General features: G+C 36.3%; 2 protein-coding genes across 2 annotated transcripts; one reads left to right on the forward strand and one right to left on the reverse strand.

Annotated features, from left to right (window-relative positions):
• Nucleotides 1-427: 427 nt before the first annotated feature.
• Nucleotides 428-4,208, reverse strand: Mob4 (MOB kinase activator 4). The gene is made up of 4 exons (XM_017605287.1): nt 3,863-4,208; nt 3,564-3,727; nt 3,275-3,484; nt 428-2,127 (listed from the first exon to the last, which is right to left on the reverse strand). Exons 1-4 carry the CDS (start codon nt 3,920-3,922, stop codon nt 1,890-1,892), a joined length of 672 nt encoding a protein of 223 aa, XP_017460776.1. The 5' UTR covers nt 3,923-4,208; the 3' UTR covers nt 428-1,889.
• Nucleotides 4,209-6,449: 2,241 nt separating this feature from the next.
• On the forward strand, nt 6,450-9,176 carry Rab2 (RAS oncogene family member Rab2). The gene is made up of 5 exons (XM_017605298.1): nt 6,450-6,673; nt 7,453-7,612; nt 7,674-7,829; nt 8,504-8,684; nt 8,757-9,176. The coding sequence occupies exons 1-5, from the start codon at nt 6,628-6,630 to the stop codon at nt 8,853-8,855; spliced, it is 642 nt and encodes a 213-aa protein (XP_017460787.1). The 5' UTR covers nt 6,450-6,627; the 3' UTR covers nt 8,856-9,176.
• The last annotated feature ends 5,440 nt before the right edge of the window (nt 9,177-14,616 follow it).

Consider the following 14,616-nt stretch of genomic DNA (forward strand, 5'->3'; position numbering starts at 1 on the left):
TTGTTTGTAGTGAGGCAAATATCCAATTGTTTCAAAGCTTCATTTCACAGTGACAAATTAACTTCTGATCTAGAGTTAACATGCACTCTGAAAATTTACCTAATGGTTCCAAAAGATTAAATATGTACCACTTGGGTACTAAAAAACTAATTTGTTATGTTTTTTTTTTTATTTATTTAATTTGTTTTTATGTTCATTACAGCGTTTATTAATATATTTTTCTTCTTTGTTGTTATTGTTTATGAATTTTCTTATTTCGAGTTATTATATGTGGTTTGATGGTTGTCATTTTGCTTATATTCTTGCGTTTTTTGTTTGTTAAATATTCAAAACTGGAGACTATAAATACGTGTTTGTATTGGTTCCTCATGAATTGTTTTTCTCCTTTTTTGTTACATCCGTTAAGTTTTTGTTGGTGTATTCATTGTTTTTTTTTTTTTTGAATATTACAAAGTTTAATCATTTACTGTTTACTTAAATTTTTTTCAATTTAGTTTATTTAAGTTAAGGTTATTTATGAAACTATTTTTGAAAGTAAATTGCTACAAATTAAAATATTAAAAGGTTTTTCTTTTAAATGAAAATATCGAATGGACTAAAATGGACAGGCATCTATTGATGTTTTGACTGTCTGGCGGCTTGAAGCATGTTAAGCGTTTGGGCTTTGATGCATTGATGCCTAGGAATTTCTATTTGAGTATTTCTAATTACATATATGTATGCATGTATGTATTTATGTACATATGTATCTTCACATAAAAAATTACAGCGTCATTTTCATTTGAAATTAATTGGGGAATCATAGTCTAGCCATATTCGTGGTTGCAGATATTTTTCTTATGACTTTGTGTTTAGTTATCAGTATGTCGCATTAAAATATGTAGGCAAAAAACAAAAATAAACATTTTGTGTTGAATTCCACATTTTTCTTTTTAATATAGTATACATATACATATGATTTCTAATAAATATGATAATAGATTACAGACATGCGCTACTTTTCCTGGATGAATTAAACCTGAACTGAAACTAATTTCAGCTGTAGAATGCAAATGTTTTTTGTTTATTAATGATGCCAATGCCGTTTCAATTTTAATTATCTGGCACAACAATCTCAATTAGATAGATGCAAGCGAGTTAATATGAGTATGTGTGTGGATGTGCGCGTACGTACTAACCGTCTGCTTTATTACTGAGCCAAAGGAATTTTTTTTACAAGAATACTATTTTAACATAGCTGCCATTTTAAGAGCAGCTTTTCGTTTCCTTTTTGCTTTCTTGCTTGCATTTTTCTCTTCTTAATTGGTTATTAAATATTTTTTCATGTCTATATTTAAACATTCGCCCTCCATAATTTCAATTTAAAGTATATGCACGCAAACTCCCGCACGTGTACATACTCATTTTAAATTGCATTAAACAGTTGTCAAACTATATATGCAGTATATAACATTAAATGGTAGCCTTACGGTCGTCCTACAACTAGGACTGTCTTCGGTTGCGCCGCATTTTCATCTATTACGTACATTTCGTCGAGTCGTGCATTTCTTTCTCCTCTGCTTCCTATCCAAATATGCTTATCAAAAAGATTTACTTCCCATTCTTTATTGTTTGAATACATTCTCCTTTTTAAATTTCTCCTCTATCAATAATTTCATAATTCCTCCTTTTTAATATTTTTTTCGTGATTATAATGATTTAATGACTGGCTTTCTATTTATGATTTTCTCTAGTTATTATTGTTTTGTTGTTGCTATTATGTGTTCTTTTGTAATGTGCTTTTTTCTTGCCTCTTCATCTCGTGTTTGGATGTATGGATGCTGTGTTTTTTTTTTTGTATGCCACATTCACATTTTCACACCATTTGCCACACTTTGTATCTTTAAGCTCTAAGCTTCACTCTCGCCAGGCGTTGCGTTTTCCTCCGCAGTGATTGGTACAATGAGATTTTCCTTCGACATGAGATTGTATTTCGTAACGAAATGCGTAAAGCGGTGACATAAATACGTTTCAGCCTCAAATTCGTTGAATATTGGCTCATGATGATAATACGCATGAGAAAATATTCGATAAACACGACGGCATACGGAACCTAGTTTGGTCACCGATGACTCCTTAATTGAAACCCTAGAGAAAGAGAAAAATGCGTTTATGAGTTTTTTGAGAACTAAACATTTAAAAAAGGGGCACATGAATATCATGCTATTTATTGTACCATGCATGAATATTACGTATTGAAACCAAATATATTTCTACAAATATTAAATAAGAGTACATTAGCAAGGAATTTTAGTTTTTTAGGCATTCTATTTGAACTGCTTTTTGATATTAATTAACGACAGTTATTGGTTCCTCCACTGAACACGAAATGTTTCTTATGAGAACTTTTTCAGGGTAGAATAACGGTTCCGTTACGGATGACAACCGAACTTCAGTGACGTTGCTAGTGTCTGAAATGGTATAAACTATGGCAACTGAGTTTCTATATTGGCAATTGCATTTTTGTGATTGCCGCAGACATTCTAATTGGGAAAAATTATTATTTTTCAACTGTTTCTGCCAGGGCTGCAACCCGGTTTTGAACCGAACCGAACCGTTTTTATTTAAAAAAGCCGAAACCGAACCGAAAACCACCCCAGAAAATGGTTTGGTTCCGCACCGCACCAATTTTTGGAGTGGTTTGCAGCCCTGGTTTCTGCATCTTATTTACATACACTACTACTTTAAGAAATTTTTTGACACACCAAAGTAATAAATAAATAATATAAATTTTAGGCACTTGTACATTTGGTCACCAAAAATGCAAAAAATTATGTGGGGAGTTGTAATTTGATGAAATCCAACATATAAATCAAAAAGTGAATTTTGAATTGTTTATTAACTATGACTTTGCATTTCAGCGATGATGTTTGTTACGTATTTTTGCATTTCAGGTGACGATTTGCTAGTGCTTGGCCGAGCTTCACTTCGAATTTGCGGTGTGCACCTAGATGTTATCCCACAAAAGGGAGGGACCTACAGTTTTACGCCGCCTTCGAACGGCACTTGGTTTTTTAATGGGAAGCTGTTTTCATGACGGGAATGCACTCGAAGGTGTGCCATTGCCCGCCGAGAGGCGTCCGCTATGGGGAAAAACTTTTTGTTTGTATGTTTCTCGAACCAAAGATTAAACACTCGACCAACGGAGTGGTAGTGCGTACCTCTAAACGTTCGACCACGGTAGTCCCACACACACAAGTATTGTCTAAACTAATTGCAATTTTTTATTACTTACCTGCTCGGAAAGTATTTATTGCTATTCAAGAGGCAAGCAGCACCATCCAGCGTGTGGCGTGTATAGTCAATGGCGGGGCATTCTTTTGGAGTTTTATGTGCAGCACACAAGAATATCCATTGATCGGTGGCTGTCATTTGTGTGCATGTTGTAGGCGAACATTGTTTTTGCAAACGCACAGCAAGCCCATTTAGCTCCATGCAAAATTGTCTATTTATATGTAAAATGAATTACTTACAACGGAAAGAGTAATGCAATTCATTTGCTTTCAATATTGTACAATACTTACCGAAGATGTTCATATTTCCAGACACCTTCATCTTGGGCTTCTGGCATCGTCAAAATTAACTCCACATTTGATGGATCACGCTTAATTAGTTGTTGAATGTATTGTTGCACAGCCAAGGTGCTGTCCATTTCTTCCAGCGGCTCATCGGCCCAGCGACAGAAATCCTGCAACACATTTATGTATTATTAAACCACAATATGCTACGCGATTATCTTAATTAATGCAATTTTGAATTCATCCTCACTGCCTTGTAAATTGTTCTGTTCCACAAATTGTCATGGCACTGGACACTTGCTTACCTTCGCTTTTGTTCCTGGTCTGTTTCTTCGCAGAATCGTCGTGCTATCCGCCATCTTCATGTTTCTTCTAACTCTTCCCTTATAAGAAAAAGAAAGATCCACTGAAGTGTCGTTCCTCTCCCTAGACTGGGCGTGTTAACCGCTTTTATGTCACCACTATTATAATTTCAGCATACAGATTACAACAAGCTTATTGAATTTTTAGATTTGAAAATTTTGATATGAAAAATAGTGAGTTAAAACTGATATTTTATATTTTTTATACGAAAAATGTAGTTTCTCGCACTCTTCTTTCCACTGCTTTTTCGTTTTGGAAAATTTTTGACAACTCCTTTATTCATTGATACAGAGTTGTTGTATGGCAAAAATTGCATTGACAGGGTTGTATTTTCATTCACTGGAATGCACTATCGGAAGTACAGGGTGTTTATGAAAATTTTTGACAACTCCCTTATTCATTGATACAGAGTTGTTGTATGGCAAAAAGTGCATTGACAGGGCTGTATTTTCACGAACTAAGATTTAACTTCACTGAAGGTGTTTTTTCCAGTGCACGGTTAAAATGACTGGTTTAAATTCAATTTAAACGTTGTTGTTGTTGTTGTAGCAGCATACAAGCTCCCAAAGAGTTTTTGGGGAGTGTTGCTGGAGTGACAATACTTGGCCAAATATAAATCTGGGTCGTTCCGGTTACGTAGACCCGACTGTCGTGGGTACGCAATGTAAACGATTGAGCCAGCTGGTTCAAACTAAGATTTGCCAATCAAATATCAGCTAGCTTTTAAAAAACTGTACTAAATTGGTATTTTTTGTTTTCTTGTATACAATTTTAAATTTTGCCCATATTCGCCACATTTTATGCAACTTGCTATCTCTACAGACAAAAGTTTTTATTTTGATAATGTTATCAGGCCAAATTTTGCCCATGGAGACCGCATATTGCTCTTGGCAAGTAATAATTATCAGATCTTTTATCTTGATAAATACGTTCTACGTTATCTACGTTCTTGGATAAAAGCTTGTTTCACATACTTTTGAGTTATACAATTTTTTAATAAATTTTAAGAGGTAACGTTTAAAAAATCATGTGTTCGCCTAAAATGTTTTGTATTTTTTTTAGTTATAATGGATTTTTGCTAAAACTTTAGAGGGTGCATACAACATATGTAAATCTTATTATATTTCATTATGAATGATATCAAAAATTTTGAGATTCGTGCTTTCGTTTTCGAGATACAGTGAAAGCTCCCATAAGAGGACACCGATGGTCACCTACTTTTTGTTCGCCTATGGGACATGTCCGCTTACGTGAATTTTGCAAAAAATAATATTAAAATTTAAAAAATTTAGTTTGCGGGTTCCTAAATTAAAATAATATTTATCCTTCAACTGATAAAAACAGAATGAATGGAAAATAAATTCAAATTTATGGCGTTTTCTTTTTGTGCCGACAAATCTTATTTCCCGCTTCACTGAAACAGTAAGAATGGGACAATAAAAGTATTTTTTTTTTTTAAGAAAACCAGCCCAATTCTTAATATTCCCGGGCAGTTTGTTCTTCGGGAATTTGTTTACCCCAGAAAGAAATCCTCCAATAATTAACTCCCAGGGAGTAGAATTTTCCCCGAAAATTTGGGTCGAGCTTCGAAAAATCTTTTGACACTTTTTTGCCAGATCAACTCCGCCATTTAATATAAAAAATTCTCAGGGAATTTTTATTCATGATAGGAGGAAAGGGAAAAGAGAGAAAACTCCCAGGGAGTTTCTGTTCAGAGTTCAGAATCGGCCTGAACATCTTTGAATATGGACGTAAGTACTTGTGTATATTTACATATGGACATGTGCAAGAGTCAACATCAGACCGAAAAAACATTGACCGCTTATTAGAGCTTCGTGTCCGCTTATCGGAGATTTTTTTCATAACTAGACATGTTTGAGTGTCCGCGTTTATCGGAAAGTCCGTGTATGGGAGAGCATTTTGTATAGAAAAAAACCAAAAATTGTTCGTTCCGAGGAATGTGTCCGCTTAAAGGAGATGTTCGCTTATTAGAGCGTCCGTCTATGGGAGCTTTCACTGCATTTGGATTTAAAAAATGTTCTAATTTTGAACTTTGACCATTGGTAACTTCTGTAGTTTTCGATTTCCAGCAAAAAAAATTACCGTTAAACTTGCTTGATGAAACTGTATCAGAGAACGTAGATATCTACATTCCTCGCCTGTATCGACGTCCTGGTCAGAAATTACCCTATCTACCTGTTTACCAAGGTAGAACCGTTCTCTCAATTTGTCGGCCATGATTTTTTTTTTGAAGTTTGCCAACATTTTAAAATCATATAAAAGTGAAAATGAAAAAATTAAATTGTTCGAAATTGTTGTTGCTTGAGATTGAAAATGAAAATGTGTGTGTGAGTTTGTGGGTAAATTTAAAAATTAAATTGTTTGGAAACGTCAAGAATTTTAAAAGTGACTCTCAGCGGTTCTACCTTACTAAATTTTTATCATGCTGTTTACAGTGATGACTCAAGTCTTATTAGGATTTTGAATCAAAACGTTGATGGGTTAATGATAACAGCCAAATTAAACTAAAGTGGCAACCTTCAGTTTGACATAAGAACAAAGTGACAAACATATTGACAAAGAAAAGAAAAAGTGAAAACTGGACGACTTCCACGAATTGCGTTTCAATTGTGCGAGAATTAAGGAAAATAATTAGTTTTTTGTGATATTTACCAGCAAGAAAATAAATAGAATTTAAATAAACAAAATGTCGTACGCATACTTATTTAAATACATCATCATTGGCGATACTGGTGAGTCTGCAAACGGTGCAAAAAATTGGTTATGATGGGTGTACAAAGAGTGAAAAAAATTTTACTTGGAATTTTTTTTTGCATGCTAAACATATGTATGCAAGCTTCAGCAAAATATGAAGCTTAAACTTTTACAATATCTTTTTTGCATGGTATGCGTTTATGTTTCGCTCGACTGATTTAGAGAAACACAAACTTTAATTAAGCGTTCGAATATAAAACTAACCAGAGTGGCATCTTTCCGAGCACTATCCATCTTGCTGGTGCTGGAATAGTTGCAGGTGTTTGTAGCTACCAGCGATGACGAAAGCATAGGACAATACCTTGAAAGCATTGTTTGGAAAATCGATATTTTGATATTGTAGCGGGCGTTGCTGTAGTCTAGTATATACACATGTACATATATACGTGCTACATGTTTTAATAAGGGTTACTATTTGCTGGAGCAAGGGAAGGGGCGGATAATTTGATATCTGATTCTATTCGGTTGTTTGTTTATAGCATGAAGTTATCCTTCTAAATATGCTAAGGAACTGATTGTTTAGGTGACGCTGAGTGTACTCAATTGGTTTGATGTAATTTATGGTATGCGAATCTACGAAGCTGAACAGCTGCTTCAAAGGGTTTTATTGAGTGCATGCATGTATGCTTTTAATATTATACGCAGACTCGAGCGTAATCAAAGCAATTACACTTGCTAATTGTCGTATGACTAATTTTTAATAGGTCGATTCTTAAGTAAACAATAACAAATTTTTATAACTTTTCCATATTTTCAGGTGTTGGAAAGTCTTGCCTCTTACTGCAATTCACTGATAAGCGTTTCCAGCCAGTGCATGATTTGACGATTGGCGTGGAATTTGGGGCGCGTATGATTACAATTGATGGCAAACAAATCAAACTACAAATCTGGGACACAGCTGGACAGGAAGCGTTTAGGTAAGTGTAATGAGCCAGTAACTCTATTACAGTTTTCACAAAGAACTTGAATTTATTGCAGATCGATAACACGTTCATATTATCGCGGTGCAGCCGGCGCTTTATTGGTATATGACATTACACGACGCGAGACTTTTAATCACTTGACTACATGGCTGGAGGATGCCCGTCAGCATTCGAATTCGAATATGGTCATTATGTTAATTGGCAACAAAAGGTTGGTATAAAAAATGTCATTCGTTTCCGGAAATACGCTAAATGTTGAGGTCTTGTTTGTAACCGAAATATGTAAATACTGGATATAATCTTGTTTTTTTATGTCGATTGGCCTTTAATACTTTAAAGCATAATTGTCCACACTTAAGAAAAGCGGTGCTATATCCACACTTTTCATAGGTGTAGTTTTGGCAGCAGCAAGTCTATCCCTAATGCAGCGGAAATGGTTTAAGAATTAAAAATTTTTCACCTATCACGTGCTTGCTTTAACTAAACTGTAATTGTTAGAATATTATCAAGTTCATTAGCACATAAAGAAAAGAATTTTCAATCGTTATTTAGGCCAAATTCCAACTCAGTAAACGAAAAGAAATTTCAAAAGCAAAAGTAGACTTTTGTCCAACCAAAGTTGTATGGCATATTTTTGCCTTTAGGTAAACAAGCTACAGCTGATATACACAGAGTTGTTGCAGGAATACATACATGCATACAACTGTACACCATACAGGGCATGTCTCCCATTACGCCACTTAGACACCACAGCGATGATTCATTCGCTACCAGTTCATTTTAAGTACTTTATATATATTCATTATCAGTATTTCCTTGACATAAATACGCATCATTGGTTTTCAAATGCGCCTTATTAATGCATGCATATACTTTTCTTTGTAGTGATTTGGATTCGCGACGTGAAGTGAAAAAAGAAGAGGGTGAAGCCTTTGCACGCGAACACGGGCTTGTTTTTATGGAGACGTCAGCTCGCACAGCCGCCAATGTAGAAGAGGCATTCATAAATACCGCAAAAGAGATTTACGAAAAAATACAAGAAGGCGTTTTCGACATAAACAATGAGGTAAAAGAAATACGTATTTATAATAGATAACAAATGGACAACACTAACCATAATATCGGTATACAATTGCAGGCAAATGGCATTAAGATTGGACAACAGCATTCCCCAACAAATCCCTCACTGCCGGGTGCTGGTAATCAGGCTGGGGCGGCTAGCAGCGGTTGCTGTTAAGTGACACTTCTCAGCTGCGGCTGGTGTTAGTGATTTTTTCTAGTATACAAAAACAAAAAACCATAAACAACTAATAGCTATATATACCATGTTTGTTCTTTTCTAATGTCCATTACATATTTTTTGTTTATATTTGTTTTAAATCAATATAAAAAGTGGGATGTTTGTAAGGGAGAGAAAACAACATTTCACCATATACTTAAATGCTAAGAAATGAAACGAATCTAAAAATACCTACATTTACAATACAGATCAATTGCACGCAAGTAGAACATCACAAACCAAATAAAGTCTTTTAAAACCTCTGAATTGATACCGTAATTATTAGAGTTATTGAAATCGATAAGAATACGACTAAGATAGATCAAAATTGGATTAAAAATGACGGAAATTATGGTGCATAACCCAAAGAAAAAATTAATACCACAGTAGCCGCAGCCACTGATAGTACGTAGTAGTTGTATTTTCCAGTTCCAATTTTTTATTATATTCGCGCAAACATTTTCTTAGACTTTTAGCGCGATAAAGTAAGTTTTGCTGTAAACGCATTGCCGCTATTAGAATTAAAAAGAAAAGATAAACCAAAAGATTTAAATGGGCTTTCAGAAATAACAAAAACCAAATTATATGCATAAAATTAAATACATAAAAATATGATATATTTTAAAGCTATACTGATTGATTGATTATTTATTGAACTACAAATTAAAAAAGAAAAAAAATTTAAATACGCTATAAATATGAGCAACGCATACATTCTAATTATGCAAAACTGAAGTTAAAGATTTTATACATACATACGTACATACATAAGTGGATAAACATGCCCATATATAAATAAACGCCACAAGTATTTTGAGAGGCACATGCATATGCACATATGTAATATCTATGTGCGTTCATTTGTATGACTACGTATTATGTACATACATAGTTACGTTTACGGCGAGCTCATATGAACTAAACAACAAATGTTTCCTGTGCTTGCGTTGCGTCCGTGTTGCCCGTTCGTTGTTTTGCTGTTGTGCATTGTAAAAAAATGGAAGTAATTGCTATAGAATTCGCTTCAATCATTAACTGACGAAAAGAAAATAGAACGAAATCTAAAATGCAGTTATTTATTCTTCGTTCGCATTTTCAATGTCCTGAATGAATCAGTCCTGCCATCATTCCGGCCCCTGCTCATAATTTGTATATCGATGGCTGTGTGGAAGATCGACCTATCTCGGCAGCCAGTTCGAAAACGCCCAATCTCAGAAAATTTTTCAACAACGCTTTATCTCGGAAAACTTTTCAAGAACGCCCTACTTCAGAATTTTATTGGAAAACACCCTACCTGAGAATTGGGTTGAATAACGCTCTATCTCAGCTTATTTTCAATGTATTTTCGTTTGAGATAGGGCGTTTTTGAACCGAGTTCTGAGATAGGGCGTTCTTCAACAAAATTCTGAGATAGAGTGTTTTTCTATAAAATTCTGAAGTAGGGCGTTCTTGAAAAGTTTTCTGAGATAGGGCGTTTTCGAACTGGCTGCCGAGATAGGTCGATCTTCCACTCAGCCATCGATATGTTTGATTTTGTTCGCATAAATTTTTGCTTAGATTTTTTCATACTAAATTACGATTGGCATTAATTAGTTAATTAACTATCTAAATTATATACATACAACATCCATATGGGACCATGAGGGTCAGAGGAGCCTACTTACAAATTTTTTTTTTTCGTAATATGAGAAAGAAGGATCTATAAAAAATAAATGCGGAATTTTACTAAAACGTTCATTGCACGTGATGCTACATATTTTGCAAAAAAAAATACTAAAAGGGCGTGGCTCGAACTATTCCCGTTTCGATTCTAGAAATGTAGCTTTTTTCAAAATGACAGGCTACTCTGGCCCTCATGGCCTCATACATATGTATGCGCATTTGGCTTTACATTTATGTGCATACAGACATGCATAACAATATATACATACATACATATAACATTGCTATAAGGGTGGGTAACTCAGCAAATTTATAGGAGTTGACTCAATGACTCCAACTCACTTTAAGGAGTCAGCTCATTCAACTAACTCATTTGACTCTTTGTATGTTACACTCATTCGTATCGTAGACTCGTTTTGAGGCATAGATGCGGTATAGCGGCCGTTGAGATAAAACAAAACTTTAAAGTGGGCGTGGTCAGCTCCTTTCTACTGATTTTAAAGGTGTAATTTTTTTTGTGTGCAAATTAATAGGGCGGTGCTAGGGGGAGGGTAAAGGTGGAATTTTCAATATTTTCAAAAGCTTATATTTCGAAACCTATTGTACCGAATTTCAAAATGTGGATATGGTTGGAAAGGCAATTGATTTGATATGCACATCTTTATATATCTTACATACATACATATTTCGAGAAAAACTAAAAAGAAAACGAAATTATAAGAATTTGTGAGATTTGACATAACACCCGCAATATAAAATACATGTGGTTGTTGTTGTTGTATTCTTGCCACCACCTTGTATAAATTCGCCTCGTGCAAAAACAAAATGCAAGACTTTGCCATGCTAAACACTGTGGCGAAGCGAGAGAGTTATATGGACAAATATGAGCCACTATGATTCAATTGATTCATGTGAGCCCTACGGCATCAACTGAGTTACTGAGTTACATTTTTTTTGGACAGGGAGTCTGAGTTAACGACTCACTTATAGGAATCAACTCAATAACTCAACTCTGAGTTGAGTTACCCACCTCTACATTGCTATCGTACGAATTATTGCCTAAATAAATATTTTACATAAACATTTGCAAATAATTTAAGAAATAAATATTACATAAATCAAAAAAAAAACAAAAGAAAATAATCATTGTAAGAGAAGAATTACTAAGAAAGTAAAGTTTGATATGGGACTAAATAAAATAAATAAATTCATACACAAACAAATCGAAAATAAATCTAGCTTTTCCGGTTTACTTTGAAAGCGATTATTAACTTTTTACATACACTCTGGTCTTCTGTTTAAGGGCAGAGGCAATTAGGGCTTTAACACAAGCCGGCGATGGGTTCGAAGGTGTCATCTGGCGCTAAGTCGGGAAGGTGTACTGGTCTGATTGTCCTTGGCCGGGGTGTCCGGATCGATATGGTGAACGTTGAACCGACAACCCTGAGATGTTAAACAATACTAACTATGTGAGCGTCCGTTCACGTGCCCTACCATTCTCAACTGGCGCCCGCCGAACTGAGCGCGAGTTCCGCACAGTCCTAAACGCAGCAGCCGCCCGCTTCATCCCAAACGAACGAACACCGGAGATCCAACCAGTCTTCCCAACAGAAGCGGCAGTTCTCGCTGACCTGCAAGACCGAACCAGGCGAGCCAATTCTGACGATCCTAGCACCAAAGGCCTAAACGCTGAGACCAAGCGTCTCGTTAACCCAAAGCGGAATACATAGTTGCAGCACCTCAAATCATGCAATCATCGAGGAGACGTCAGTAAGCTGTGGATAACGGTAAAGCCCCTCTAGAACCCGTCGAAGTACGATAACCATGCGGCCATCAAATTCGGTGAATAAATGCACGCCGACTCCATAAAGTGCTCGCGGTAACTGACAGTCCACCAATATTCACCCCCAAAAAAGTGCCATATACAATTCACAAGACCAATGCCACGAAATCTGTCGGGCCGAGATGCCATCTCTGTGCCGATGCTAAAGCAACTGGACGCCACAGGAGTCGAGTAGCTTACCAAACTTCTTAATGCGCCATTAACCATACACATCATCCCGGATATCCAAAAAAAAAACTCGTGAGTGATCCTCGTGCAAAAGCCTGGGGAAAGCGCGGATTTGGGTGAATCCTCACCGATCACTCTTCTCTCCCCGGTGGCTAAGACCCTCGAAGCGCTACTCCTCCCGCAATTAGCTCAACATGTGAAACTTGCTTCACATCAGTTCGGATTTAGGAATCTACATAGCACTACCACTGCACTTAACCCCATCATAATAAAAATAACGGACGGTTTGAACCAAAAGCGCCCCTGTGTCTACCATCATATTTGCACTTGACCTGTCAAAGTCCTTTGACATCATCAATTATGCCACGAAACGGAGTAATATCTCAAGTTCTGTTTAACCTTTACCTTCTACCTCAAGGAGTCTCCATAGTCTCATACGTTGATGACTGCTCTCCTCATTGCTTACCCGTTACCTCCAGGACCTGCCTAGCGCGCACCTTACAAATCTCGGCTGCTTATTAAACAGCAACAATTTTCTACATCTGGGCGAAAGAAATGAGGCTGGAATTATATCGTCGTTTAAAGTACAAAACCGCGTATCAAGAAAATGCAAAACCTTGTATTTGAAGTTGGCGAATTTTATAGGATAAATCTTGTCTCTCTCTCTCTTTTATCCTTATTACCTTCTCTTCTAAAGTCTAAGTATCGATATTTTAGTACCATGAACGGATAAGGGCTTGATGCCAGGAACTTCCGGTGAGCAAATATCTTTTTTGGCACAAATGTCAGTTACGAGGTTTTACAGAACCACGATACACGGTTTTGTACTTTAAACGACGATATGTAAGTATATGCTCGTTGACATAGTCAAGATGCCGACAGTCAACCACCCAATGATACTTCGTGTTACGTTTGACAGAATTCTGCCCTTCTCGGCACACCCTGCTATGGTTTGCAATAAGCTGCGAAGCAGAAACAAAGAAAGCCTGCTTGCGACATATGAGGACCGCACTCTGTACCGCAACCGAATATCTCTTTTTGTCCACCGAATAACGCTTACATGACGAGACAGCAATGTTCCGGGTAAAGGAACACAAAACACTGCTGTCAACAGTCTTCCTGCTAGGATGCCACAGGACAACTCATCCTAACTACAGTTTGACACAGAGAGATGAACCGCCATTGGCAAGCAGTTATATCCGCAACGCGACGACGTTACGGAAATATAGTCCTCTGTGACCGGCCGCCACCTATCGATATGAGCCAATTTGAAATCCCACGCGAGATTAGAACCACATTAAAACCGGAGATCGCAGACACCTGCCCAGTATGTAGAAACAAGAAAATTTGGAGAATCCTGCTGAAGTAACAGTTCTTGGTCAGTGTTTTGGTCAGTCCGGCGGCATAGACCCGACTGTAGCTGGAACAGAGTTTATTGTTATTTGGAACAACAAAACACATTCTCCAAGAACGAAAAATGCTACTGAATATGGCACATCGTCGAAATCTGTACGTCTACAATCCATATTTCGGAAATTCGTTTAAAAATTCACCAAATGTCTTTTTTGGTATCTTCTATCTGGATCAGCATTTTGTGATCAGCATTCCCACTGCCAACCAAAGCTAACTCGATTGAGTCCAGGTTTTTACTACCACATGCTATTGAGAGCTCACGCTCGAAAGGTGGAACTCGTGATTCATGGGTGATGCATGTCTTTGAAAGAAATTATTTGTGATATGTTAATGTTTTATTTTTTATTTTCAAACAATTGTTACTACATGCAAACTTAGTCATGGAGCGATACTCAATTGAACAACGCGTAAAAGTGATTCCAAATAAAATAGTCGTTCTGCGTGATTTTTGCGGGTGACAGCAATATAATCTTTCCTACACTACACCGTTCAGCAGATTTTACCAAAAGACCTATGTTAACACGTTTTCAGCGCCGTATAGTCACCACTTAGAGTCAAAACATAGTGGAGCGGTGAGCAAAGCTTCAATTAAAAAAGTGTATGTACGCTTTGCTCTTCACTATGCGTTTGAAA

The sequence above is a fragment of the Rhagoletis zephyria genome, unplaced genomic scaffold (assembly GCF_001687245.7).
Source record: "Rhagoletis zephyria isolate East Lansing unplaced genomic scaffold, Rhagoletis_zephyria_1.1 Rzeph_scaffold_00153, whole genome shotgun sequence".
NCBI classification, from domain to species: domain Eukaryota; kingdom Metazoa; phylum Arthropoda; class Insecta; order Diptera; family Tephritidae; genus Rhagoletis; species Rhagoletis zephyria.

Bases quoted from the DNA above. Each gene is read 5' to 3' on its own strand.
- Rab2 (XM_017605298.1), top strand. From the start codon at position 6,628: ATGTCGTACGCATACTTATTTAAATACATCATCATTGGCGATACTG. The intron at 7,830-8,503 runs GTTGGTATAAAA...TTTTCTTTGTAG, and splicing joins ATGTTAATTGGCAACAAAAG to TGATTTGGATTCGCGACGTG. The intron at 8,685-8,756 runs GTAAAAGAAATA...ATACAATTGCAG, and splicing joins TTTTCGACATAAACAATGAG to GCAAATGGCATTAAGATTGG.
- Mob4 (XM_017605287.1), bottom strand. From the start codon at position 3,922: ATGAAGATGGCGGATAGCACGACGATTCTGCGAAGAAACAGACCAGGA. The intron at 3,728-3,862 runs GTAAGCAAGTGT...AATGTGTTGCAG, and splicing joins GACCAGGAACAAAAGCGAAG to GATTTCTGTCGCTGGGCCGA. The intron at 3,485-3,563 runs GTAAGTATTGTA...ACATATAAATAG, and splicing joins TGGAAATATGAACATCTTCG to ACAATTTTGCATGGAGCTAA.